This window comes from Arvicola amphibius, chromosome 1 (assembly GCF_903992535.2).
Source record: "Arvicola amphibius chromosome 1, mArvAmp1.2, whole genome shotgun sequence".
Taxonomy (NCBI): domain Eukaryota; kingdom Metazoa; phylum Chordata; class Mammalia; order Rodentia; family Cricetidae; genus Arvicola; species Arvicola amphibius.
Window position 1 is genome coordinate 1,445,044 of NC_052047.1, and position 25,746 is coordinate 1,470,789.

Below are 25,746 nucleotides of genomic sequence, written 5' to 3' on the forward strand. Positions count from 1 at the left end.
GCAGATCTGCCTTTCATCCTGGCACAGCTCATAGTCATGTATGTTTGTAAAAGGCACCACATGTTAATATAGTAAAGAAAACAAGAAGCCAAACCTGAGCCATTTTCCTTGATTACCTTTTTGTACAACTGTGTATTTTAAGGCAGGCATTTCTCTGTGCAGATATAGTGAAAAAATTACATAGATTTTTTTCCATACCATGTTTCACTATGTTTATTTATAATCAAGCATATTAAAACAGGTGGTTTTTCCTAATAAAACGTAAATTGATGAATGAGTTTTAGAAGGTTTTGCGATTCCCTTATAGGCTCGTCACAGGAGACTGTCGTTCTCGTCTCCCCTCGTCCCTCAGGAATGCCCATATCAGCCTGTTCACTATGTCGGGTTGGTCCTGCTGAAGCCAGTGGCTACCTTCCGACAAAATGATGAGTCTGAAATAGTTTCTAACGTACACCTTTGTGACTTCAGCCATCTCGGCCTCCATAAATGCATCTTCCTCTCCCCACAGGAGCAGCGTGGGCGTCGTCACCATGTGATGCTCGAGAGGCAGACAGCTGAAAGATGAAACACAGACCTGAGAACATCCTTCCATAGCACTGCATGGCGGCTGTGCCTGCTTCATAGGAGACACCATCTCCCTGACGGGGCAAAAAAATGGGCTGGGGAGGGTAGAAGAACCTCACATTTTATTCATTAAACCTGAATATGCAGAGTACACAAACATACTGAATTTCCATGGGGCAGGGTAATTTGGGGGGAAATGTCTTTAAAAGCTGCCTTGGGAAGCGATAATGAAAAATATCAATCACCACACTGGGCAGTCAGACTGATCAAATTATGCAGAGTGTGTTGGTGAGTGCAATCTCAGTACTCAAGAGGCAGGACAACGCTCCAAGTTCAAGGCTGACCTGGGCTACACAGTGAATTCCAGGGCAGCATAGGCCAAAGTTGAGACCCTATCTCAAAACAAATTAACAAACCCCTGAATAAAACAAAATAAAACCAACCAAGCAACCAAACAAACAAACCCTCAAAGGAATCTAATAAAATCTACTAAAAGTTTACCAGTCAAGAATTGACCTGCATCTCCAGCATCAAGTGAAAGCTAAGGTGGCAGCTGCATTTATAACCAGCAGAGGCCAGGGCAGGAAGTTCTCTAGGGCCTGCTGACTTTCTGGTCTGGTCTAATCTTCAAGCCCCAGCAACGCAGTAAGAAACCAGCTCAAAAAGAAAGGTGCATGGCCCTGAGGGGGCATCCCAGGCTGTCTTCAGCACTCAGGAACACACAACCCACACATACACTCACCCAAAAAAATCAATCGTCTTTAGCTTTCATAAAACTGAATTTTGTGCAGGGCCAACCAAGGCTACACAGTGAGACTCTCTAATGAAGAAAACAAAAGAAAAATAACAACATAACCCAAATGAACAAAATTGTAAGCTTTGCCTTTTGTGGGCTTCCTATCTCCTGGAGATGACAGTCTTTCTCCTGGGTGCAGGTCTTCCCAATGGGCAGTCACAGTGAGAACACGCAGAGAGTTTAGGAAAGGACAGTGATGGAGGACTCTCATTGGTTAATAAAGAGACTGCCTTGGCCCTTTAATAGGACAGAAAATTAGGTAGGTGGAGTGAACAGAACAGGATGCTGGGAAGAAGGCAGTGAGGCAGACGCTTCAAGCAGTCACCATGCCTCTCCTCTCTGGGGCAGTCGCCATGAAGCCAGCCACCAGGTCAGACATGCTGAATCTTTCCCGGTAAGCCACCACCTTGTGGTGCTACACAGATTATTAGAAATGGGTTAAGCAAGATGTGAGAATTAGCCAAGAAGAGGCTAGAGCTAATGGGCCAGGCAATGTTTAAATGAATACAATTTGTGTGTTGTTATTTTGGGTGTAAAGCTAGCCATGCAGGAGTCGGGCGGGATGAAAAGCAGGCCTAATCGCCTCATCACTACAGAATGGCGCCCAACGTGGGGCTCAAACCCACGACCCTGAGATTAAGAGTCTCATGCTCTCCTGACTCTACATGGGGCAAGATTTGTGAGCTCAGGGGAACTCAGGGTCCTTGTTTTACTCAACATTGCACCTTGAGTGTTCACAGCCCAGGACATAAAATGTTCTTAAAAGTGTTTCCTGAGTTAATTAATACATGAGCATTACAATATAATAAAAATGAATCTACTCAAAAGGAAAGAATAAATGGATAGAATTATGGATAAAAAAAGCAATGGCCACTTGGGGGATCTATTATATTATTCTCTATTTTTTCATGTTTTTTAAATTTTCTATGAGCAAGGCAGTGTTGGTACACACCTGTAATTCCAGCACTCGGGAGGCAGAGGCAGGCTGATCTCTGTAAGTTCAAGGTCAGCCTGGTCTACAAAGCGAGTTCCAGGACAGCTAGGACTATTTCACAGAGAAACCCTGCCTCAGAAAACAAAATAAAACTAAACCAATTTCTATGAAAGAAACAGAATATTGTGTGTGGGGCTGGGTTGATGGCTCAGCGGTGGCTACACAAGTATGAGGCCCTGAGTTCAGGTCAACAAGTATAATAACACCTGCAATCCGAGCGTTTCTATGTAGAGTCCTTGGAAGCTCATGGCTCAGTTAGTCTGGGTTATGTAGCGGAAAACGAAGACTCAGCTTCCAACAAGGAGATAGAAGGTGAAGACTGACCCCCCCCCCAGGTTGTCTTCTCCCTGCCACATGGGCTTTGTAGAGTATGAGCACTATCACACACACGCACACATGCACACACAAGAATGTGATATATCTGGGGAATAAGGAGTACATTTAATTAAAAATATTATCTCTTTAAATTGAACTATTTTACTTAAGACAAGAAAAATTATACTGACTTGAAAATGTTTCGATAATGGTTAATTGGGCCGCTCAGTGCCCCGGGCTGCGAAAAGACATAAATGTAGGCTTCCAGATCGTCCGTGGTCAGCCGGCGTCCTCTCCTTCCAATGCCAGTGCTCTGGCTGGTGAACAGGTGCTTCAAAGCCTGATTGAAGCCAAAAGAGAGGAATTTTAAAATGTCAGCTGTCTAATAATAAACTGCATCTCTCCCTTTAATGGGGTCTGGGGCTGACAATGTAGCTCAGTTGGTAGAGCAGCTGGCCAGTGTGCACAGAAACGTGGCTCGATCCCTAGTGCTGCTTACACTGAGCACAACAGCCAGCACATGCTTGTCACCCCAGCATTTCAGTAGAGTCAAGAGGACCAGAGGCCAAGGTCACCTTTGCTGTATACAAGTGAGTCAAGATCATCCTGGCTTTTATGCAGCCTTGTCTCAAAAAAATGGGGGAGGTGGTATGGTAGTTAATAGGGGGGATGATATGGTGGTTGATGGGGGGATATGGTAGTTTATATGAAGTGATAACTCCTAATTTTTGCTCTATCTCAAGGTTTCATTGCCTATAGATGCATTTCACGTTTCTGCTTTCTTAGGTTTTTTAATTCTAACTTTTCAATCTCTTTGTGAATATCATCCTCTTGAAAAGTATGCTATCTTGGTGCCTATTTACATTCAATAAGACCCTGCCAGGTAGTACACTTACCAAAATGCCTTCCTTACTATTCCAACTACTGCTTAGTGGCCAAGAAGCTCCTTCTTACAAAGTTATTCAAGCCAGAGTAAGAAACACGCTTTATGTCACAACTTAGTTTATACCACAGTTCCCACCAGTTTCATAAATGAATGAAGCGGAGTTTAAAGAAGTGACTGTGAGTCATCACGTTTCCAAGTCGGGTTTGTCACGCTCGTTTTAAAAATCCTAACTGAAAGCTATTTAATTGCTTCAGTGACTCGGCTACATGTCAGGAGGAGCCGTTCTGTACCATCACTTCTGAACTCACAGATCTCAGCATACAGAATCGCTGTTGCGCTTGTTTGAAAATGAGTCCTAGAGGCTTCTGGGATGGTCTGGCGGGTAAAGGCACTTCCTGCCACACCTGACAGCCAGGGTCCGAGTCCCAGCCCCACCTGGTAGAAGAAAACTGACTAACGCACATCATTCTCTCACCTTCACATTCACCACACACACAAATAATAAAAATGGAGCAGTTTCCAATGTAAATCCTTCTACACGAAAACATCCTCACAAAAATGTGAGATGTCATTATATATGAGGTGATTGATCACATTATTTGAAAATGAGCAGGAAAACTCAATCCCTACAGTTGAGGACTTGTTGAATAAGTTCTAGTACAGTCACACGGTAGTGTACAAAGCGCTCTGAGCACCACAGGTAAAGATGGAAGCTGTGTCTGTGTTTTCCGGGAGTCATCGCTCGGCTACTGCTGAGTGAGAAGAAGAACCAAATAAATGGAGCACATGGTACAACAGAGGACCCCTGTCTACCGAACCAAATAAATGGAGCACATGGTACAACAGAGGACCCCTGTCTACCGCCGCTCACTGTGCAAGACAATGGTACAACATAGGACCCCTGTCTACCATTGCTCACTGTGCAAGACAATGGTACAACATAGGACCCCTGTCTACCGCCGCTCACTGTGCAAGACAATGGTACAACATAGGACCCGCTGTCTACCACTGCTCCCTGTGCAAGACAAACAACCACTTTCAATAAAGCTTTGCTTGGCTAGAGTAAGGTAGATGCTAAAACAAACACTTGTCCAGTCTCAAACTATATATATATATATTTCAATGAACTTCTGTATCGTTAAAATGCACCTTCTGAAGCCCTGGAGCTTCAACTAAGGTTTTCCACTTCCACTATCAATTGAATTTTTATGTACTTTCCTACACACACACACACACACACACACACACACACACACACACACACAAGAACTGATGGCACTAGAAAAAAATCCCAATGAATGAGGTAACACAGACTCAAAAAGACAAACATCAAATGTTACCTCTTACTGGAGACTCTTAGCTCTAAATCATCAGATGTGAGTATACAGTAGCAAAGAAACCAGGAAACTAAACAGGACCATTGCTAGGATGGGGGGTTGGGGAGCAATAGAGGGGGAATAGCAGGCTAGAGGTGATCTGATTAACAATAAAGATGCAAAGAATCATACTATTAGCTATTTACCTAAACAATAAAATCTATAATACATGTGACCCCATGTATTATACACATGTAAATATAGACCTGTTTACACACACACACACACACACACACACACACACACACACATATAAACATACACATATTTGGATTTTGATTGACAGTGCTTCCTCCAAGAGCCAAAGACCACCTCACAAAAATCCCAATACCAAACATGAGACGCCTTCTTTTTAGTCTAAGAGATTCCCAAATCACTCAGGCTTTTGCTGTTGCCCTTGGTTGTCACCAAAAGGTGGAAGGTAAATCCTTAGTGCAGAAGACACCATATACTTCAGAAACATGGCACAGAGACCCCTGGGCCTGAACTGAACTGAATTCTCCCTCCCTGAGAAGTAGCTTTCATGGTCCCAGCAGGCACCACGCAGATGTCCAAAGGAGGGAAGTGCCAGCAGTTCTACCCAGCTGTGGCATGTAGGGACCACATTAAGGACATGAAGGGTGCAATGATGGCACACACACACCTTGGTGGTAACCAGCTGCTCTCTAATCGGACTTAAGACCTGTTCAACAAGAGGGATCCCATGACTGGTACTGGAAACCTAGTTAACTATTCAGTTAAGCTAGTGAAGTCATGGTTTTTGAAGGAGGCTCTATCTACAACCTCTAATTTACTAAACCAGCATAATCTCTAACAGCAATGCATCAATGTTCATCCTTACACCCACAGATAAGCATATACAGTCTTCATGCTTCATCAAGGAAACTTCTCTCTGCAGCAGCGGGAGGCCACTTCAGAACATCACAACCAACCAAAATGCAGAGTTATGGAGCCCAGTCCCAGGGGATACATCTACAAAATATGTCCACATCCAAGGCTCAGGGAACATTGTCAAAGAGGAGGCAGAAAGACTGTAAGAGCCGGAGGGTCAGGGAGTTTGCTGTGAGGTTGTGTTTTCTAGTAACACAGAAGCTACACACAATGTCTCACCAATGTGACTGCTTTAACACGAGCTGAACAAGGATGACACCAATGGCTGTGCCAGCTGGTAAGGGAAAAGCCCACAAAGACCTCACCCTACTCAAAGAGCTCCAGACAACTGAGGAGAGCTGGGAGTGAGAGGAATGGTTCTTCCCTAGAAAAGAGCACACCAATGGTTGTCCAGCACCAAATGGTAAGCTCCAAAAACACACATACAATAACGTTATATGGAATGAATAGGTATAGTCAGCAAGATAGACGTATGTACATACATGGTAGTTAAAAAGGAGACCAAGCATTTCAAGGAGTGGGGAGAGGCATACAGAGGGAGTGGAGTGAGGAAGGAAGGGGGAAATTCTGTAATTAAGTTATCTCAAAAACCCCAAAGCTTAGTTGAAATTAGAAGAACAGTTAACTTATATCCTCTTTGCAAGTGGCCTTATTCTTTCTTGATCTCCTTTCTGGATGATTCACAGCATTAACATTTACAACTGTTTACATAGAAATGTGTGCATTATAGGCTAGGTTATAGTTTACAAAAATAAATAAATAAATTAAATGGTTGCCTATGAGAGAGGGAGGGAGCAGGGTAGATGGACAGACAGACAAGCAAGACTGCTCTGAATGTGCTTTGTCTAAGCCTTAACAAGGAACAATACAAATGTTTTATATAGTATCAGAGAAGTTAATTAAAATCCTGTCGAGTTTGCTTTAGAAATACAAGCAAGATTTCATGAGTCATTTCTTCTTTCTAAACACTATAAACAAATTCTGTCTGATAAACGTATCTAGAAACCTGAAGTGGGAAGTCTTCTGTATATGCATTGCTTTTATTGGTTGATGAATAATGCTGTTCGGGCCAATAGCTTAGCAGAGTAAAGCCAGGTGGGAAATCTGAATGGAGAGAGTGAGAGTGGACAGAGTCAAGGAGACGCCATGCAGCTGCCAAAGGAGAAAGATGCCAGAATAATAGAAATGGGTTAATTTAAGATAAAAGAGTTAGTTAGAAATATGCCTGAGTGGTTGGCCAAACAGTGTTGCAGTTAATATAGTTTCTGTGTGATTATTCGAGTCTGAGCGGCTAGGAAATGAACAAGCAATCTCTGCTTACAGAAGCCCCATAAAACGATCACCTTGACATCCAAACTGTGGTCTGAAATACCACTCCCCACTAGATGGAATAACAGTTTCTTAGGTAGACGGATGATTCCATACTGGGACAGGAAGTAACAGGTTCCTAAGTTAAATATGAACTATCATCATTTTAAGTGATTATATAACAGAGACATGGGAACCAAGATTCAGGGATGCCCACTTGGCTCCTATGGAATAATATGGAGCCCAAACAATAGTGACTCGTAGCTATTGGCATGTCAAATGTATACTCATTGCATGGGACATCCATCCTGTTATTTTTTATTTAAAAATCACCAAAAGATGTGAAAAGTTCCAGTTGATAAAAGCAGAAAGAATGACAGAATTAGAAAATTATCATTTTGCATACTGTACTGGAATAATAAAACTACATAATCAGTAGCAACGTAAATTTGGGAGCGTGCCAGGAAGTCGTGACTGGACTGGGCTAATGGCTCAGGGCGCAGTGTAAGTAAACCGGAGACAACCAAACGTAACAGGTTTCGCTGAGAGCATGCACGAGGGAATGTATAGTACTGCCTTTTGAAAATCTTTATCAAATTAAAACCCAATATAACTAAGCCTCTAGATCAGCCAGCGTCTATAAAATAGGAAAAACCAGGGCTATAGGGTCAAGTGGAACAGCACATCGAAGCAGCTAGGAAATCCCAAGGATGCATCCTCCCTCAGGGAGAACACCCTAATTGCTTCAACTTCAAGTTTGCTTGTTTGTTTTTTAAGATAGGGTCTGACCGGACCGGCACTCACTCTGTGGACCAGGCAGGACTCAGATTTGTGGTACTTAACTGCCTCTGCCCTCTGCCGCCCTCTGCCCGCCACCCTCTGCCCCCCACGCTCCTCCCTCAGCCTTTGCCTCCCGAGTGCTTCGATTACAGATGTGTGCCACCATCCCCATTAAGAGAAAAGCAAAGAAACAAGGAACTTGAAATAATTTTAAAAGTCATAGCCGCTGGATATGTTGGTCAGACCCTGTTGTCCCAGCTACCAAAGAGGACGAAGATTTCTTGAGCCCCAAAATTTAAAAACAGCTTGGGAAATATAATAAATCTCTTAAAAAATAAAAGGAAGAAGGGAGGGGGAAGCAGAGGGGAGGGAAGAGACGAGGGAAGAAAAGCAAACAAATCAACATAACAACTAAATACAATATCTGTGGCCCTTATTTGGTTCAGACAAATGAAGTATATCAAGACAAGTGGAATCTTTAAGAAAATTTGAACATATATTACACAGTATTGAGGGGTTGCTATTCGTTTGGCTAGGTTTGATAGTGGTATCAGAGTTGTGTATTTTTAAAGGCCCTTATTGGCTGGGGTACATTTCAGTAGTTAGCATTTTCAAAGCTTTGAGGTAATTGGGTTCATTCTCCAGAACCTCACGCAACCTCAGCAAAGTTCCCTCACTTGTGGAAGTTATACATGGGATTATCTCCAGTCATACTATTATTGCTTTACAAAAATTTCCCCAACAGCTAACACTGTCTGAGACATCAGAGAAGCATTCCACAAGCTCCTAAGACACCTGAGTATATGGTCCACTAACTCCTGGGAGCAATATCCAGTATTGCTGTGTGTGTGTGGGGGGGGCGGTTCCTTTCTTTCCGGGGCTTCCATTTCTGCTGCTGTCAAGCTCTCTCTCGTGAACTCACAGTGCCTTCTTCTCCGTCAGAGGTGGAGAGATGCCCACCTGTAATGAAGGACTAGGGCTGGGACTTGAGCAGATTCCCTAAAAGGCTTACAGAGGGAGGGCCATGCTGGTAACAAAAATATAATCAGCTTCTCCTTCATCTTCCCGACTGGATACAAAAGCCTGGTGACCCATCCAGCAGGCCAGGTAATTTATGGGTCTCGAGGAGGCATCACCTAGGAATAATGGGGTGGAAAGGGAAAGGGAACCAAGCGCGTAAAAAAGACAGAGTCAGTCTGAGATGCGTCAAGGTTCCGTTTATTGCAAGCAGGGTTACATTTCTTATAGGGTAGTTCTGGTAGGGAGGGGTAAGGTCGGAGGAGAATGGAGAACTACTGAGCCCTAGGCCAAAGGGGAAGTTATCTGAAATACCACCCGGGGGAGATTGGCACAGACAGCCAGGCGAGACGTAGAGAACCGCAAGATGTTTTTTTAGATATGAAAGCTCTGTTTTAAGATTTTGAAACCATGTCTTAATTTGAAAAACAACTCTTGTAAGCTTTTTAGCTTACAGGCCTGGGGTCTTGGGCCCCAACAGCCTGGCCTTAAAACAAAGGCCTCGAGGACTTTTCTTGGCTGCAGGGCCCCTGCTGATGGACTGTCTCCATAAGTTCATGGCCAGATTAGCACACTCTTATACAACCATTGTGGGCCAATTAGCATCCTGTCTTTCTTCTTCAGACTGACCAAGCCTAAATCGGGAGGAAGACCTTTCAGAGACTTAAAAGAAGAGATTGAATTCTTGGTTTCCCCATCATCGTTTTACTGTGTGTTTCCTCATGCCTAATAAATGCCTTCCTTCAGCTGCTGGTTCTCTCTGCTCTTGTTTGCTGTGTTTGAGATTTCTCTGCTGATACTCCTCTTGTTCAAGATTTTTTCCCCACCTTTTCATTCTTTAACTGGTGGAGAAAACAAGCAGGTGAGGACTCCTAGACAGGAGCCATAGAAGACCCTGTACAGTTGACAGCCGCACATCCAAACACAACAATAGAGATCTAGAGATAAGGAAGCCTGAGAGAAAGTCCTTAAACCTACTGTGTGGTTTAACCGAGAATGGTCCCATAGACTCATATGTTGGAATCTTGGTCCCCAGTTGGCGGGTCTGATTTTGGAAGGATTAGGAGCTAAGGCCTTGTTATTGTTGGAGTAGGTTATCTCTATGAGGTGGGTCTCAAAGCCCCTACCAGGCCCATCTCTCTTTCTCTTCCTGCAACTTATGGAGCAGATATGAGCTCTCAGCTACGCTCTGGCACCATGCCTGCCTGCCTATCTACCACAATGCTCTCTGCCATGATGATAATGGACTGAATCTCTGAAACTAAAAGAACCCCCAATTCATTGCTGTCTTGGTCATGGTGTCCCTTCTTGGCAATAGAACAGTAAGTAGCTAAGACATCTAATAATTAACATTTTAATTTCATTTTTCATTCTTAAAGATGAATTTTCATTAAAATATTTGTCAAAAACGATAATGATAATAATAAAGTATTTGTTTGACTTACCTTGAAATCATTAATTGAGAACATAAATTCTGGGAACCATGGTATTTGGAAGAAGTAATAAAAGCTAGATCTGAGCAGCTGGGCGGGGTGCCGCAGTATGTAGTCTGAAATTAAAGTGCTGTGTTAGACATCGCCCGGGTGCTGTAAATTAGTTACTATTGAGGGAACGTCTTACACCAATTTCACTTTTTAGGCAATCCCATTAAAGAAAGCACGGTTTTCCCGTACACCCTTGTTCTTTTATTTTGGTTGGTATTTCCAGTGTTTAGAAAATGTATAGCACCTTAAACAAAAAGGAAGTTCCACCCTAAGAAGCTTTCACTCAGCAGGGAGCGGGATTAGTCTGCTTGACCTCTGAGGTCAAGATCCCACACCTAACAATTTGCTTAGGGATCCATGGTAATGCAGTATCCCATTATTTAAAGGAGTCTTCTTCTAGACAGATTCAGACTGAAGTCTTTATCTCTGACCTTCAATAGGAACCGGATCATTTCCTGCACCTTTATTCATGTATCTAGAAAATTACTCATTCAATGACAGTTTTTGAATCAACGGTAAGTCAGGGGTTCATCAGGGAACAAACAGAAAAGGCTCCCAAGAGATGGCCTTCTGCAGAGAAAACATCTTAAAATCGCGCCACGGTCAGTGGTGCAGTGGTGTGAGGCCCAAAGTGTGCCCCTCAAAATGGCAGTGCTGGTGACAATGTCCTACACAGAAGGACTTTGTCTTAGTAAACAGAAGGATTGTTATTGGGTAAAGAGAAGATTGTTATATTTTTGGTTGTGAGCCTTGCCTTTAAAGGCTGAGCCAACTCCAGAGGCAGGCAGACCTCTATGAGTTCAAGGCCAGCCTGGCCTACAGAGTGAGTTCCAGGACAGGCTCCACAGCTTCTGAGAAACCCAGCCTTGAAAAATAAAACAAAATAAAAGACTGAAATCAGGTGTCTGTTTACCAGGAACTTCTCTTAATCTACCCCCAAAGATCAACTACCCTGGGCTAGGGCATCTAGTTCCTGGTCAATCCAAACAGCCCAAATCAGTTCAAAGACCACCTGCCAACACACACCGTCATATAACGCCTGCTTGCTTTTGTGACATTTTTTCTTCTCTCTGTCCACCCCACCACACACACACACCCCAGAGATAGCCTTGAAAGTTTGGTCCCCAATAAACCTTTCTTTTTGTCCTCGGAGTGGTCCAGTCTGGTGGTTTCTCTGTGCCCTTGCTAATAATTAGCAGAGTGCTTTGTCTAACGTGCACACGACTCTGGGCTCAAACCCCAGCCACGCACAGCATAAGGAAGACAGGACAAGGTAACAAGAGTGATAGTGGGAGAGGGTGGGGAAATCAAGGGACGTGGCCAGAGAAGGCTCTCAACGTGGCCTGTGGCAGGTGGGCGTCGTGTTCCGTGGTGAGAGGGAGCCAGCTTTGCAAAAGTCTAGCCAGGGCATCCAGGAACAGTCTAAAGTGTCCTGGGGTTGACACCTGGAGAAGCAGAAAGAAGGCGTGGCTGGTGTTCAGGAGATGAATGGGGAGGAGGAGCCTGATTCGGTAGGCGTGGCAAGGTAAGCACTTGGCAAGACACTGAAGAGTCTAACCGCAGGAGGCTCTAACCACAGGCTTGGGAAGTGTTTGCCTGACCTGGTACTGAGCTCCTTCTCCTTGCTACGGAGGTGTGGTTTTATTTCTCATTTTGTAACTGTACTCGCATGTCTGGAAGTCTTAGGAACAACGTTTGAGGGTAACTGTACTACTGCTATGCTACCTTCTTTTGTGACTTCATCAGTGGAACTTTTTTCACTTAAATCAAGAGAAATCAATTTAACTGATTAACTGACCAGTTCAACTGGAAAACAAATCCAGGCATATTGTCTGCAAATGCTTGGTGGGGTTGTAAGAAACATCAAATATGATATTTCCTATTAAACACGATAAAACTTATGTTTAGAACAAGATCCCCACCCACACCCTCAAATCCACTTATGAGTGAGTACATATATTTGTCTTTCTTGCTCAGCCTTGATACAAGTCTGTGTGTGTGTGTGTGGGGGGGGGGTCCTTGGTTCTGCCTCAGCTTGTTGTGCCCGACTTCCTTGACTCCCCAAGGGAGGCCTTACCCCCTCTGAGGAGTGGATGGGTAGATGGGAAGAAGTGGGAGGTAAGAGAATGGGGGGGGGGCAGAGGGAACTAGGGTTGATATGTAAAATGAAAAATTTAAATAAAGAAATTAACAAAGCCATGAATTTGGGAGTGGGAGTGGACACGAGCCAGTAAAAGAAGACTGGGGTGCTGGCAAATTTGTGTGCGCCCAGATTTCTTCTCTCTCGCTGCTCTAGGGACATATCGCAACAGACTGGAGGCAGACGCAGAGAAGAGAGCCCGGCTGTCTTCTGTTATGCCCGAATTAAAAGATTTGTGAAATTTGAAACAACATTCTTTGCACTAATTCTTGTTTAGTGTATTAGTCCTTTTGTGTAGTCTACTCAGTTCTCATCAAATTGCGGTGTTTATGTGAACCTGCAATAAACCTTTAAATCAAGTGGATGTATAAATATATTTTAAATATCCCAGTTTTAAGTTCCTAAGTAGTAACCACTTATAGATATAACAGGTAAACAGAGTCTCCCCGAGGTCTTTAATAATTTTAAGAGAATAAAGAAGTCCTGAGGTCACGATGTCAAACCGTTGAGAATTAGAAATAGATTTGCGTTCAACAGCTCAGAAAAGAGAATTTCTTTTTGCCAGGATGTGTGACTTTCAAAGCACTGGCAACATTTCCTCCCTTAGTCCTCTCCAAGTTAAGTGAAATGGTGTCCAAAAAACAAGGAAATTATACAAGAAAATAAGAAGCTATTTTTTTTTTTTACATTTTTTTTCAGGAAAGTTTAAAAGCAAAGTATTAGGCTGACCTTGTAGTTCAGTGATAGAGTGCCTCACTAGCAATTGTAGAGACCTGGGCTTGATTCCCCCCCCCCCATGCACAATCACACGCACACACACACACGTGCACACGCACACACACGCATACACACAAAACACGCGCGCGAGGTCAGAGCTGAACTTGATGGTAAATGCCCCTAATCCCAGCACTTGGGAGCATGAGGCAGGAGTATTGAAAGCCTAGGTCAGCCTGGGCTACAATGTAAGGCCTGTCTGAAAAATCAAGCAAATAAATAAGGTATCTGCCATCATGTATCATGTGCCATCTCGGCTTAGTTGGTTCACTTTATTTATTTGTCTAGCGATTGATTTATTTGTTACCTATCTTTGAGGCACAGTCTCACTGTGTAGCTCAAGCTGGCCTTGAACTCTCTGTCCTCCTGCCTCAGACTTCCAAGGGCTGAGATTACAGACATGAACCACCATGCCCAGGCTTCACTCAACCATTAAAAGATTACACTAGCCAAATTTTGCTGTTTCTAATCCTAAACGTCAGTGGTGATAGGGAACTAGGTGGTTTAATAAAGTTTGAACTCACCTGTAAATACGCTCGGGTGTGGGAAGTTAATGACAATCAGCTTCATTATCATCTCAGGGTAGCAGATGGCAATGAGCCATGCGATCATGCCTCCCCAGTCATGGCCAACCAGGACACACTTGCTATACCCTGTGACCAAGAAAAGCATGCTAACATCATGGTGACATCGTTATCTCGCCTAAGAGTTACATTCCTGACATCATTCTTACCACCATCTCACCTAATATCCCCTACAAGTTATACACTTTAAAAAGTGTGTGCGTGCGTGTGCTCACACTTATAATTCCAGTATGTTTGGATACCAGAAGCGGAGTCCAAGGCCAGCCTGGGTTATATAACATACTGTCTCAAGAAAAAAAAAAATAAGGAGCTACTGAGCCCAGTAATTCTAAAACTTGTTTGTACATTAGATGCCGGTCCCAGTGCTGAGAATAGGTGACTGTTGAGTGTTCCAAGTGGGACTTTTATGTCAAGCCATCCGCACCACAGCCCAGGAAGCAGCAAGGGAGAGGGAGTGAAAGACTGATGTGGGAGGATGGAGAACGGCACCGGGCGAAGCCGTCTTCTAGACGCGATGAGGCAGCCGCTGCGCCTGCGCACAGTCCGGCCAGCCAACTTACTGTAGAATGAAGAGTGGCTCACGGGGCTCTACCCCTCCTGAGGTATTGGCAACCAAGGGCGCTGAAGCAGGACTGGCTGTGACCGCTGTTAGGGTTGCCCGTGCTTCTGGCGCTGGGCCCCACACTGTGCAGACGTCAGTGCTAATTTGACTTAGTGCGTTTTAAAAAAAATAGAATTAACGGAGAAGATGTAAAAGGAGGAAATGTGAGGGGCCGGGAGAGGGGGAGTTAGAGGGGAAATAAGTAAAAATATTCTTAAAAAATCTGAAATAGTTGAGTTTTGGTTTTATAGACCTGTGTCTAGAAGCGGTGGTAGAGACTGCCCGTAAGTAGGTCATAAGTAAGATTATTAGGGTAGAGTTTGAATGTTAGCTGTCTTAGTGATCCAGCGCATGGTTTATATTATTAATATACTACTCTTTTTATTGCTATTTTAGAGTGTCCTTCCTCTAATAAAAACCATTTACTATAAAACAGTATGTTGTGGTTTGCCAGCAAGAATGTCATACAACTCTCTTGCTTGCTAATCATCTTGATTGTACAGAGGCCACATTCAAGGATTGACGGATGCCAGTGGTCTTGTGTAAGCACACTGTGCTATCGGCATAACAACAGACTCGCTTGATGGTGCATTCCTCAGAACATATCCTGTCATTAAGCGACACATGAATGTGTAAGTTTCGTTCAAGGTAATCATAATGATGATGTGAATTAGGTTTAGGATATTGATTAGGAGAGATCCCTACAGGATTTCCTTTGCGCATATGGATAAGACTCGTCTGTAATTCCTTTCTGGCACTTCTCACTATGACTTAAGTAACACACACATATGCACGCACACTTGCAAACATCACCCCCCCAACGCACACACACACACACACACACACACGAGTCTTTTTGTTCTATTATCGGTTTGGCTATAGGATTCTGTGATCACCAATTTAGGCCTATTCTAACTGAATTATTGGCAAATCTGAATGAGGCATATATAATTGAAATCAATGCCAGAATCTGTGTTATTATGTCAGATTCAGAAAAAAACAAAAACTAAACTAAATAACAACAAACCCACTGCTGATGGCACTCAGGTTCCATCCACCCATCCCTCTAGAATTGCTGACTGGATCTATACTTTAATTATATTATGATACTCTTACCGTCTTGATATAGTGATGTTCCTCCCCCCCCCATGTTATTTTAACACACTAAGGGCTGGGCCAACCAGATGGCTCAGCAGAGAAGGGCACTTGCTGCCAAGCCTGAGGACCGGGGTTTGGCCCCCAGAACCCACGTGGTGTAAGGGGATGATGGGGAACTGAGTCTTAGGTGTTGTCTGGCTTCCACAACCATGTGTCCCTCTCAGTAGAAACGTAAGCAAACACATGAACGGCAGCACTTTGTTTTAGTCAAAGTGAAGTTTGTAGATTGGATGGTTATTGTACAAGAAATACACTGTGTGCCCCTTTGATGCTAGGCTTGGCCATGTGACTGGCTTTGGTCCTTTGGTAGCTGTATGACTTGACCTTTGGTTCAGACTTGCTTTGCCTTGTGGGCTGTCAGCCAAAACTTGAGCTGCACCACGTGGCTGGGCTCAGCCTCTTACCAGCTCTGCTGTCACCAGAAGACCCCATCTGTTCCTATCTCCTTGGCTTGCGCACAGCTCAACTCATACAGAGAAGCCAACTGGTCCTGTGTGAACCTACACCCAGGCTGTAGATGCCTGTAGAACCCTGATCATAGAAATACATGGCATGGTTGTCTTTCCCAGAGTTTGGGGCAGGGGTTCTCACACGGTATTGCTGTAGTTGATAGATACAAGAGAGACCATGTAAGTGCCTCTGCATCTTATAATGAATATTTATGTAATGCTCTGAAGAAAGAAACTTTCTGAGTGTAATTTTCTTTAAATGATAAACAATATGTCTTTATCTATTTTTGTCCCAGTCAAATGGGATTACCCTTCCCTTATTCTCCCTGAAAAAGAGAGGAAAAGTTTGTCTGTTGGTTATGGTTCACTATTCTTAATATTCCAGGGATGGAACCCAGCACCTTGGGCACACTAACCAGGCAGCCTATCACTGAACAATAGCTGTAGCCATAAGCAAGGTCTGTTTTTAAATGCAGGTTCTGAAAGTCATTCTTAGCGGAATGCTCAGGGTACAGGAATTTAAGTTCCTCACACAAAGTGTGTGCTGCATACTCAGAATTATGTGGCCAGGACATTGATAACATGTTAACTAGATATAAAACATCCTCCTGAGAAAATACGTGGTCAATTCACAGTTTATGAAGTACTGAAAGAGTTAATGATGATACTATGGAGATGGGTGGGGAATGAGGAGCACCTGCTGTTCCTGCAGAAGGCCCAGGTTCTGTTCCCAGCACCCAGAACAGCTCACAACCACCCTAATCTCAGTTCCAGGGGATCTGGTGCCCTCTTCTGGCTTCTGTGGGAACCAGGCATGCACATGGTGTACGTACATACATGTAAGCAAAAACACTTATAAACACAAAAATAGAAATAATAAATAGATCTCTTAAAAATAATTGATGATTTCTTTTTTTAAAAAAAAGCTAAATTGGGACTAGAGAGATGACTTAGGGTTGGGGTGCTTATTGCTCCATCAGAAGGCTAGAATGTGGATCCCAGTGCCTGGGGCAGGCTCACAGACACCTGTGACTTCCAAAGACTCCAGCGTCTTCTTCTGGACTCTGCAGGTACCTACATACACATGTGTGCATATACCCACACAGACACAGAAACACATATGCACACATAAGGAATATTCAAAAGGCTAACCTACCTAAAGAGTCTAAAATGTCCTTTATGTCTGCAATTAGGCAGTCCAGTTTATAACTTTCTTGATGAGTAGGTGCATCTGACTCTCCATATCCTCTCAAATCCAGTGCAACAACTCTGTACTCACTTTTAAATTCTCTCAATTGATGGCGCCAAGAATACCTGAGGAAGAAAAGAAACGTTATGAATGTGGACCTGGGGAGACAGCTCGGTGCGTAAAGACTGACTGACTCCCTGAGCTGGACCCTGAGAACGAACATGGTAGGAAGAGAAACCCATTCCCACAACTTCTCCTCTCCCCTCCATGCATGTGCCATGTCATATACATGAACATGCACAAAATAAATAAATGTTGACTAATAGTAAGAGCAACATTATCAGAGCATTGAGAGAGGTGCTAATGCAGGAATTCTGATTGGTCAGCACAATGACACTTTGTCTCAAAACCATTTTGATTGGTCAGAATAATGATACCTGTCTCAAAACTGTTCTGATTGGTCATCATAATGACTCCCTGTCTCAAAAATCATTCTGATTGGTCAACATAGTGACACCCTGTCTCAAAACCATTCTGATTGGTCATTATAATAATACTATGTGTCAAAACTGTTTTGATTGGTCATCATAATGATACCCTGTCTCAGCTGCCTAACCCATGTTTATCAGATCACCTTTTGTGATAGCTAAGTTATGAAATCAGCCCACATGCTCACCAACAAATGAATGGATGCAGAAACGTGGTGTATCTACTCAAGGGCATATTAGCCTTATTTACACATAAAGAGGAATGAAATTGTCCTGTTTTCGAGAAAATGATAGAACTGGATACATCATGCTAAGCAAAACAAGTCATTCTCAGAAAAGCAAATATTGCATGTTTTCTTTTTTCTCTCCCTCCCCTCCCCTCTCTCTATATCATGTCTATATATGAGCAATATATTATATATATGACATGAAGTCAGGATTGTTTAGAGAAAGGAGGGGAACAAGGGAAGACTTGATGATGTGCAAAGGAGTTTAACTGGACAGACATGACCAAATATGATAATATATATTTGTCACAGTGACACCTAGTAATATTGTAAATTAACTAAAATTTATTTTGAAAAATGAAACTATTGCTATGAATGTGTAAGGACGAAACAGCATTCCAGTCAATTCTGAGAGCTCGGGAAATGTCAACATGCTAACAAGTTTCAGAAAAATAATGTTTGTGTGTATGTGCATGCTTATATGGTTATAGTTGGAAATGCATGAATGTATAGATATGTACATGTGTGTGTGTGTGTGTGCTTGTGTAGAAGGGTATATGCATATGACCACAGGTGTCTGTGGAGTCCAGAAGAGTCTCAGGTCCCCTTAGAGCCGGAGTTACAGGTAGCTATAAACTCTTTGATGTGGTTGCAGGAAACTGAACTCAGGTCCTCTACAAGAGCAGCAATGGCTTAACTGATGAGCCATCTTTGCAGACTCCACCTTGGATTGTTTTGAGATAGGGTCTCTCACTGGCTTGATCATTGCAGATCAGGCTAAACTGGACAGCCAGTGAACCAGAGACCTGCCTGTGTCTGCCTCCACGCTGGCATCCTGTGTGTGGTGCCTGGCTTTTACATGGGTCCTGGGGCTTGGGCGCAGGCTGTCATGTTCACACAGCAAGCACCTTACCTACTAAGCCTCTTACCAGCCTCTAAAGAATAATTTAAACATCTTTTTTTTCCTGGAATTCATAAATAGTAACAAATTTGACTCACATTTCGGCCACAAACGAAAACTGAAATCCCTGTAGTGACAGATGGCATTGTTGTTCGTATAAACAAAGCAAACGTAATCCCTCTGTCACACGTTGCAAAGGCTACAACCCTTATGATACTGAAACAAAAGTATTTTCATACTTTTTATCTTAAAAAAACATTTGTGTGTGTGTGTGTGTGTGTGTGTGTGAGAGAGAGAGAGAGAGAGAGAGAGAGAGAGAGAGAGAGAGAGAGAGAGAGAGAGAGGTTTTGTTATTGGTTTCCTGAATGGGAACTTATTAGAAATCAGGCCTGGCACTAGCACTGTGTAGACCCAGCTGGCCTCAGGCTCCTTTGTCTTGGCCTGTCCACGCTGGAATCATAGGCATGTGCCACCATGCTTAGCTTTGCTGACACCTCTAGACAATCACAAAGGAAACAAACAACAAGAGAGTCTCTTCCCTTGCTTCTTCTGTTAAAAAAAAAAAACCCTCAGGGTCCTGATTTTCCATGCCAGACACTTTGAGTGTGGTGCACCCTTTCTGTCCTTTCCATGGAGGCTGAGGCCGCCACCGCTGTGCTGAGATCAGGACGAGGCATGCACACTCGCCTCTGCATGGGAGGGATGGCAGCATCCCAGGCAGCTGCAGATGGAGGCAACTCGCAGAAATTGCCTGGGTCAGCTCAAAAACATTTTAAAAAGAGATGCAGATTGAGGCAGAGGGAGAGAAATACCATTTTCTGTCAAACAGCCCCAGTTTGGGCTGATTTAGCTAAAGTCCCCACAGATGTGTTATCTTCGCTAATGCTTCCTGTGCATTTAAGAAAGCAGATGCAGGGTCCTGATGTTTTGTGTCCCCGTGTAACAGTAAACATTAAATACTGTCACTGCTCACCAGTCTCAGGTAACAATGTTAAGTATAGATAGTACATTAGGCTGTATGGTACGCTAGGTGTTAGAAACTATTGTAAGGGTTTCTTTTTATTTTCTTTACTTTTGTGTGTATGTGTGTGTGTGATTGAGTATCTGCAGAGACCAGAGAGGATGTTGGACCCCCATACTTGAGCAATAAGTGCTTCACCCACTGAGCCATCTTCCCAGTCCCCAAATGAACAGATTTTGAGTATTGACTGGGGCCACGTGAAGGGTTTTACACATTTTGATTCTATCCTCACAACACCTCTGCAAAAATATTATAAGTGATATCTTGGTTCCTTGTTCTATTTTGCTTTTCTGTGATGGTGATAAAAACATTCTGACCATAAGCAATTTGAGGAGGAAATGCTCTATTTCACTTTACAGTCCTGGTAACAGTTCATCACCAAGGGAAGCTGGTGCAGGAACTGAAGCAGGAACCTTGGAAGAAGACTCCTCCCTCTCTTGTAACCAGCTAGCTTTCTTATCTAGTTCAGGCTCATTCGCCTAGCTATGGTACCGCCCATAATGAGCTGGGATCTCCTACCTCAATTAGCAATTAAGAAAATCTCTCATAGACATGCCACAAGCCGATTTGTTCTTAACAATTCTTCACTTGAGGTTCCCTCTTTAAGCTGACAACAAAAACCAACCAGGACATTCCTGTGAACTCCCTGCCTTTGCCACTCTGGGCAAATTTGATTCATGCTTCAGAATAATGTACAATAGTAAGTGGTCATGTCATGTGTTCTGTGATGCAATTCCCTATACATGTCTCAGTTGCACTGGGTGTTTTTCTCCTTCTTAATTAGGTTGTTTCCACATGGTGGAAAGGAAGACAATTCCATGTTTATCCATTGAACTAAACCCTGAGTGGGTAGAGATCTTCTCAGGCCTCTTGCACTATAGAAATTGGGCGATGGGTAGACTGTGGATAGATAGGTCCATAGTCTCCCTTTCATCCATAAAATAATGATTAAATTGTCTAAAGGTAATATTCCTCGAGCAAGACGCATTTAAGGCTGCAAAAGCAATCTGGCTGCGACACTCTGTCACCCTGTTTATCACCAGTGTCGATGTGGCTGATCTGTCTGCCTGGGTGGGACACCTGAGCCCTTCCTCGCCACTCCACGTGGAGTCTTCTGAAGCTTCATGGCGGGTGGAAGAGGACAAACTTCCCTGATAGAGCAGGGCCTTTCTCTGGTCAATGGTATGTAGGAAGCTGTGCATGCCTGGCAAAACCTCCAGATAAACTCTCAGAGTTGCTTTAAAATCAGGACACAGTATCTTTAAGGCTCTAAACAAAATGAAGAATTCCAGACACCATGGGACTAGTAAGAGAGAGATTTTGGCTTTTCAAATGTGAACCAATATTCTACTTTTGAGTCAACCCAGAAAACATCTTTTTTTTTATACACTCCCTAACCTATTTAGTTCATGAGCCATCTGGAGGTCATATCTCTCTGCCAGAAAAAAGGACTTTCTTGCTGGGTGGTAGTGTCACACACATTTAATCCCAGCACTCAGGAGGCAGAGACAGGCTGATCTCTGTGAGTTCTAGGCCAGTTTGATCTACAGAATGAGTTCTAGGGCAGGCTCCAAAGCTACACAGAGAAATCCTGTCTCAAATAAACAAATAAACAAAAAAATCCAAAACAACAACAATAACAACAAAGACTTTCCTCTCACCTCAGCCTCTTCTATCTCTTCTAAATACACTAATTTTTCTTAATTGGATGTTATTTACATCTGTTTTTATTTGGGTCCTTTAGGATCATTAGAGAATGGGAAATATCCACCTCCATCACTGATATCGCCAGTGTAAATACCCCTGAATTCATATACTGAAACAACTTGCCAAAATGACAGTTGTCTTAGTTTGGGTTTTCATTGCTGTGAAGAGACACCATGACCACAGCAACTCTTAAATAGAAAACATTAATTGGGGTGGCTGGCTTACAGTTTCAGAGGTCTAGTGCATTATCATCATGGTGGGGAGCAGGGAGGCATGCAGAGCTGAGAGTGTGCTACAGCTTGGCTTGTAGGCAGCAGGAAGTCAGCTGACAGCCATGCTGAGGGAAGCTTGAGCCAAAGAGACCTCAAAGCCTGCCCCCACAGTGACATACTTCCTCCAAGAAGGCCACTCTCTTTGGGGGCCATTTTCTTTCAAACCCCAATAGTATTAAGAGAGAGGCTTTTAAAAAGGGATTAAGTCATGAAGTCAGAGCCTTCATATATGATATTAAATAAAGCAACCAAGAGAATTAGCTAGGCCCTCCCTATCCTTCTACTGCATGAGGATATGATATCAGCCCCTTTGAAGGACAAAGCAACCAGGCAGCATTTTGAGAAAAGGGACTGGGCTCTTAACAGACACTGAATCTCCCAAGGACTTAATCTTGAACATCTTGGCCTTTAGAACTGTAGGAAGTAAATTTCTGTTCTGGTATTTTATTCTAACCACACACATATTTATTCTAATCACACAAATAGACTAGAATAGTAAGCACTATAAATTTTTTGCTATAGGAATTTTCTCTTCTACTTTAAAATATTTAGATCTGTAATAGAGCCTACATTCATATGTTCCTATGGTCATGCTTTCTCAACAAAGCCTTGGGCTTCCTGCCAATCCTCCTTCCTTCACCTGGGCTGTATTTTATTTTATCCAGAGTAGCTACTCTGCAGAAACTGTTTTATAACTTGAAATTTCAGAAAATTAAAACATTGGAAGACTTTTTTAATCTTCAGAGGAGAGACAGCTGGGGTGGCATGCACACCCGAAAGGAAGCATGACAGCTGGAGGCTGGACGAGAAGGGGTTTGAGTTTAAGGCTAGCCTGGGCTACACAACAAGATGCTGTCTTGAAATAATTATGATGGTCATATGTATTTATGCTTTTATATTAGGAGGGAAACAATTGCCGTGGCTTCAGGGACTTCAGGAGTCACTCACCACCCTGGGAAATGATCTGTCCTTACAAGAAAGTCATCTGTGGTAAGTTCTACAGTTAGACTGTTTGCCCCTGCAAAACTCATGATGACATTTAACCCTGTTGTAAAGTGTCAAGAGTAGGACTTTAGACGTGATTATGGCGTGAGCAGTCCTGACCTCGTGGGGTTAAGCACAAATTCACCCTCTGTTGCTGTCTTGCCTTTCTACCTTCTATCCTGGGCTGACTCAATACATGGCACTTCACACCAGCTTCCAGCATCACCAAGGGAACCAAGCCAGGATGCTGATTGTTAGTGTGAAGGAAGAGAAGGTAGTTGGCAACTTTACCAGAATTCCGGAAATCCGTGAAGCAGCAGCATGAGGGGTCTGCCCCTTTCTCCAGCAGCAACGTAGTGAAATCTCAGTCCCGAATCCTGAAAGTGGGAAGTAGGCAGACGGTGGTAACAAGCATCATCAAACTAAGACATTTAGAATTTCCATTAGGCCGAAAACATTCTCTCTTGAATTATTTTAGCATTAAGAAATAAATATCAATTTAAGAGTTATCAATAGGATAAACGGACCAATTCACCTTCTGGGGTATTCCCTTAGAATACCCCTCTCCTTTATTATGTGTATGTTTTTTGAGGCCAATGTATGTATTTTGAGCTTCTGCGGCAACGTCACAGTGTAGCTTTCGTCTTAGTGAGGTGTCACATTTCATCCCCTGCAGGATATGTAAATAATTCTGATCTGAATTTCAATTTTGCTAAGACTATCTCGTGTACTCTGCTTAGCTCGCCCGTCAGAAGTTATGTAATTCACACCCCTTCTCTTATTTTTAGGTATTTCCTTCCCACACTTTATCTTGAGTGCTTCATATATGGTCCCCTCCCTGCCTGTTCCTCCCCTGTGTGCTTCTAACAGTGGGATATATCAAGTGCCGAGACTTCACTGAGCACGTGGGAGATAAACTAGCCCAAGGAAAAGGAAGGGAATGGGAACAAGAGCAGCAAACACCAAGGAACAGTAAAACAGAGAAGAAAGAAAAAAAAGCAAAATCCGTGAAAGTATGAACGATAGTAGAAGTCAAAAGTTGAGCACGGATCCTGGACTTTGGACGAGAAAGAGTCTGGCTGGTCATTTCATTCAACTCTGTCGTTTGCATATTTAAAAAAGGAGGCCCAGGTGCAGCGGTAGAACACTTGCTTTTTTCAAGATCTGAGATTCCCAGTACCGCAATCCCCTCCCGCAAATGAGGTCCAAACAAGTCAGGCAAGTCATCTGGGAAGGTTGGGGCTGTAGCTCAGCGGCAGAGCATTTGCCTGGCATAACCAAGGCTCTGGGCTGATCCCCAGCACTGCTAAATAAATAAACAGAGGTAGAGAGGAATGTAGTGACTAGCTGACTAGAATTACCATTGTGTCTATTTCTTGGTTCTGCTTCTAGGGGAAAAGAAAGGCAGTCCGAGGAACTCAGGATGGCGTTTTCTCCATAAGTCAGAAGTTAACACATGCGATTTTGCTGTTATTTCTTTAAAAATGTTTTAGTGGTGGTTGAATCTTGAAGAATGAAATGTTCTGGCCGTCGGACTGGATTTAATCACTATTTTGCTGTACTAGGTATTTGCCAGGTCGATAATTATAATAATGAATTATACTAAGTTCTAAGTCCGTTGGTCGGGTTCATTTTTCTGTTTTTGCTTGTTTCTTTTTTGTTTTGTTTTTGTTTTTTTTTTTTTTCAAACGTGACAGCACTTGATTCTTTCATCTGTTTCAGGCTTCTCCTGCCTTTCTGGAACCCAGTTGCTGGGGAATTTAGCTGCTGACAGAAAGTCAGGACTCAGTAACATAAATATCTCCTCGTATGCTGCCTTTGGAGGCTCGTGAGTCAGAGTGCAGCGTGTGTCACAGGGACGATTTCATTCCACCACCCGGCGTCGGGAAATAGATCGTCTGTGGGCTGTGACCGAAGTTGGGACAAGTACTGGCAACGACAATCTGCTGTACGGTTTTCAAAGCAGAGCGAAGGAAGCTTTACTAAGGAAAGGTGGACACCTACTTTTTATTCCATTCCTCTAGTCCCCGGGTGCTCACATCGGCCTTGCTCACAAACACACACCATTTCTTTTCTGTTTCTGCCTAGGTCATCTGAAATCAGAAATGACTTTCCAAAGAACTGTCCGTTCGCTCCATCTCAAAATCTGGACAAGCCTAAGACAGCAGGACATCGCCAGGAGCGTTGTTCTGCAGCTGATCCGAGCCCTAAAAGGCAGAGAGGGTGACAGGAGACGGCTTCTCTTTGCAGTAGGAAAGGGGGGTAGAATTTTCTGAGTTGCTTCGGCAGGAGGAGGATCCGGTTAGAGAAATTCCACATAGAAATAGTCTCCCCTCCGCCAACACCCCCCACACGCGATGAGGAGAAAGCGGACAGACATAAACTGAGCCCCTGTACAACCCCCAGCCCTGTCCCCCCTGCCTCCCATGGGGTCCTCCCGGTAGCGTCCCGGTGCTACCGGGAAGCATTTGGGAAGAATCAGCCCAGCGCCCTTGGAGCCCGCGGCTCCCACGGCCCTCGCCCGCGTCACTCTCCCTCCCCGCGCTCCAGGCGCGCGCCGGCCTTCACCTTGATCCGCACGTAGCAGTGGGTGCCCAGGGAGGGGTCGCTGAGGCACGCGGGCGGGTGTGCCCGGGCCGTCCGGCGGAAGGTCTGCGCCGGTGCCTTTCCGATGCTCCACAAAAGTTTGAGCAGGTGGACGGAGGCGCACAGCCCGCAGTAGCCATACACCAGGGACCAGTAGAGCAGGGCGCGCAGCGCGGGCACCAGGCGAGCCGGGCGCGGCGGGGCCATGGGGCGGCCTTGTGGGAGCCGAGCTGCGGCGTCCCTCCCGCGCCTGC

At 43.8% G+C, this 25,746-nt stretch overlaps 1 protein-coding gene and 1 long non-coding RNA gene across 3 annotated transcripts; one reads left to right on the forward strand and one right to left on the reverse strand.

Moving 5' to 3' along the window:
- On the reverse strand, positions 1–25,746 carry Ephx4 (epoxide hydrolase 4). Of its 2 annotated transcripts, none has more exons than XM_038323302.1 (7): positions 25,475–25,746; positions 23,198–23,283; positions 17,397–17,431; positions 13,850–13,978; positions 10,373–10,476; positions 2,861–3,009; positions 1–554 (listed from the first exon to the last, which is right to left on the reverse strand). In XM_038323302.1, exons 1-7 carry the CDS (start codon positions 25,697–25,699, stop codon positions 302–304), a joined length of 981 nt encoding a protein of 326 aa, XP_038179230.1. In that variant the 5' UTR covers positions 25,700–25,746; the 3' UTR covers positions 1–301. The 2 variants fall into 2 exon arrangements, with proteins under 2 accessions (XP_038179230.1, XP_038179222.1); XM_038323294.1 differs by having other exon boundaries at positions 17,274–17,431.
- On the forward strand, positions 24,257–25,707 carry LOC119810019. The gene is made up of 3 exons (XR_005284706.1): positions 24,257–24,471; positions 24,629–24,898; positions 24,995–25,707. It is a non-coding gene; the product is annotated as an uncharacterized LOC119810019 (long non-coding RNA).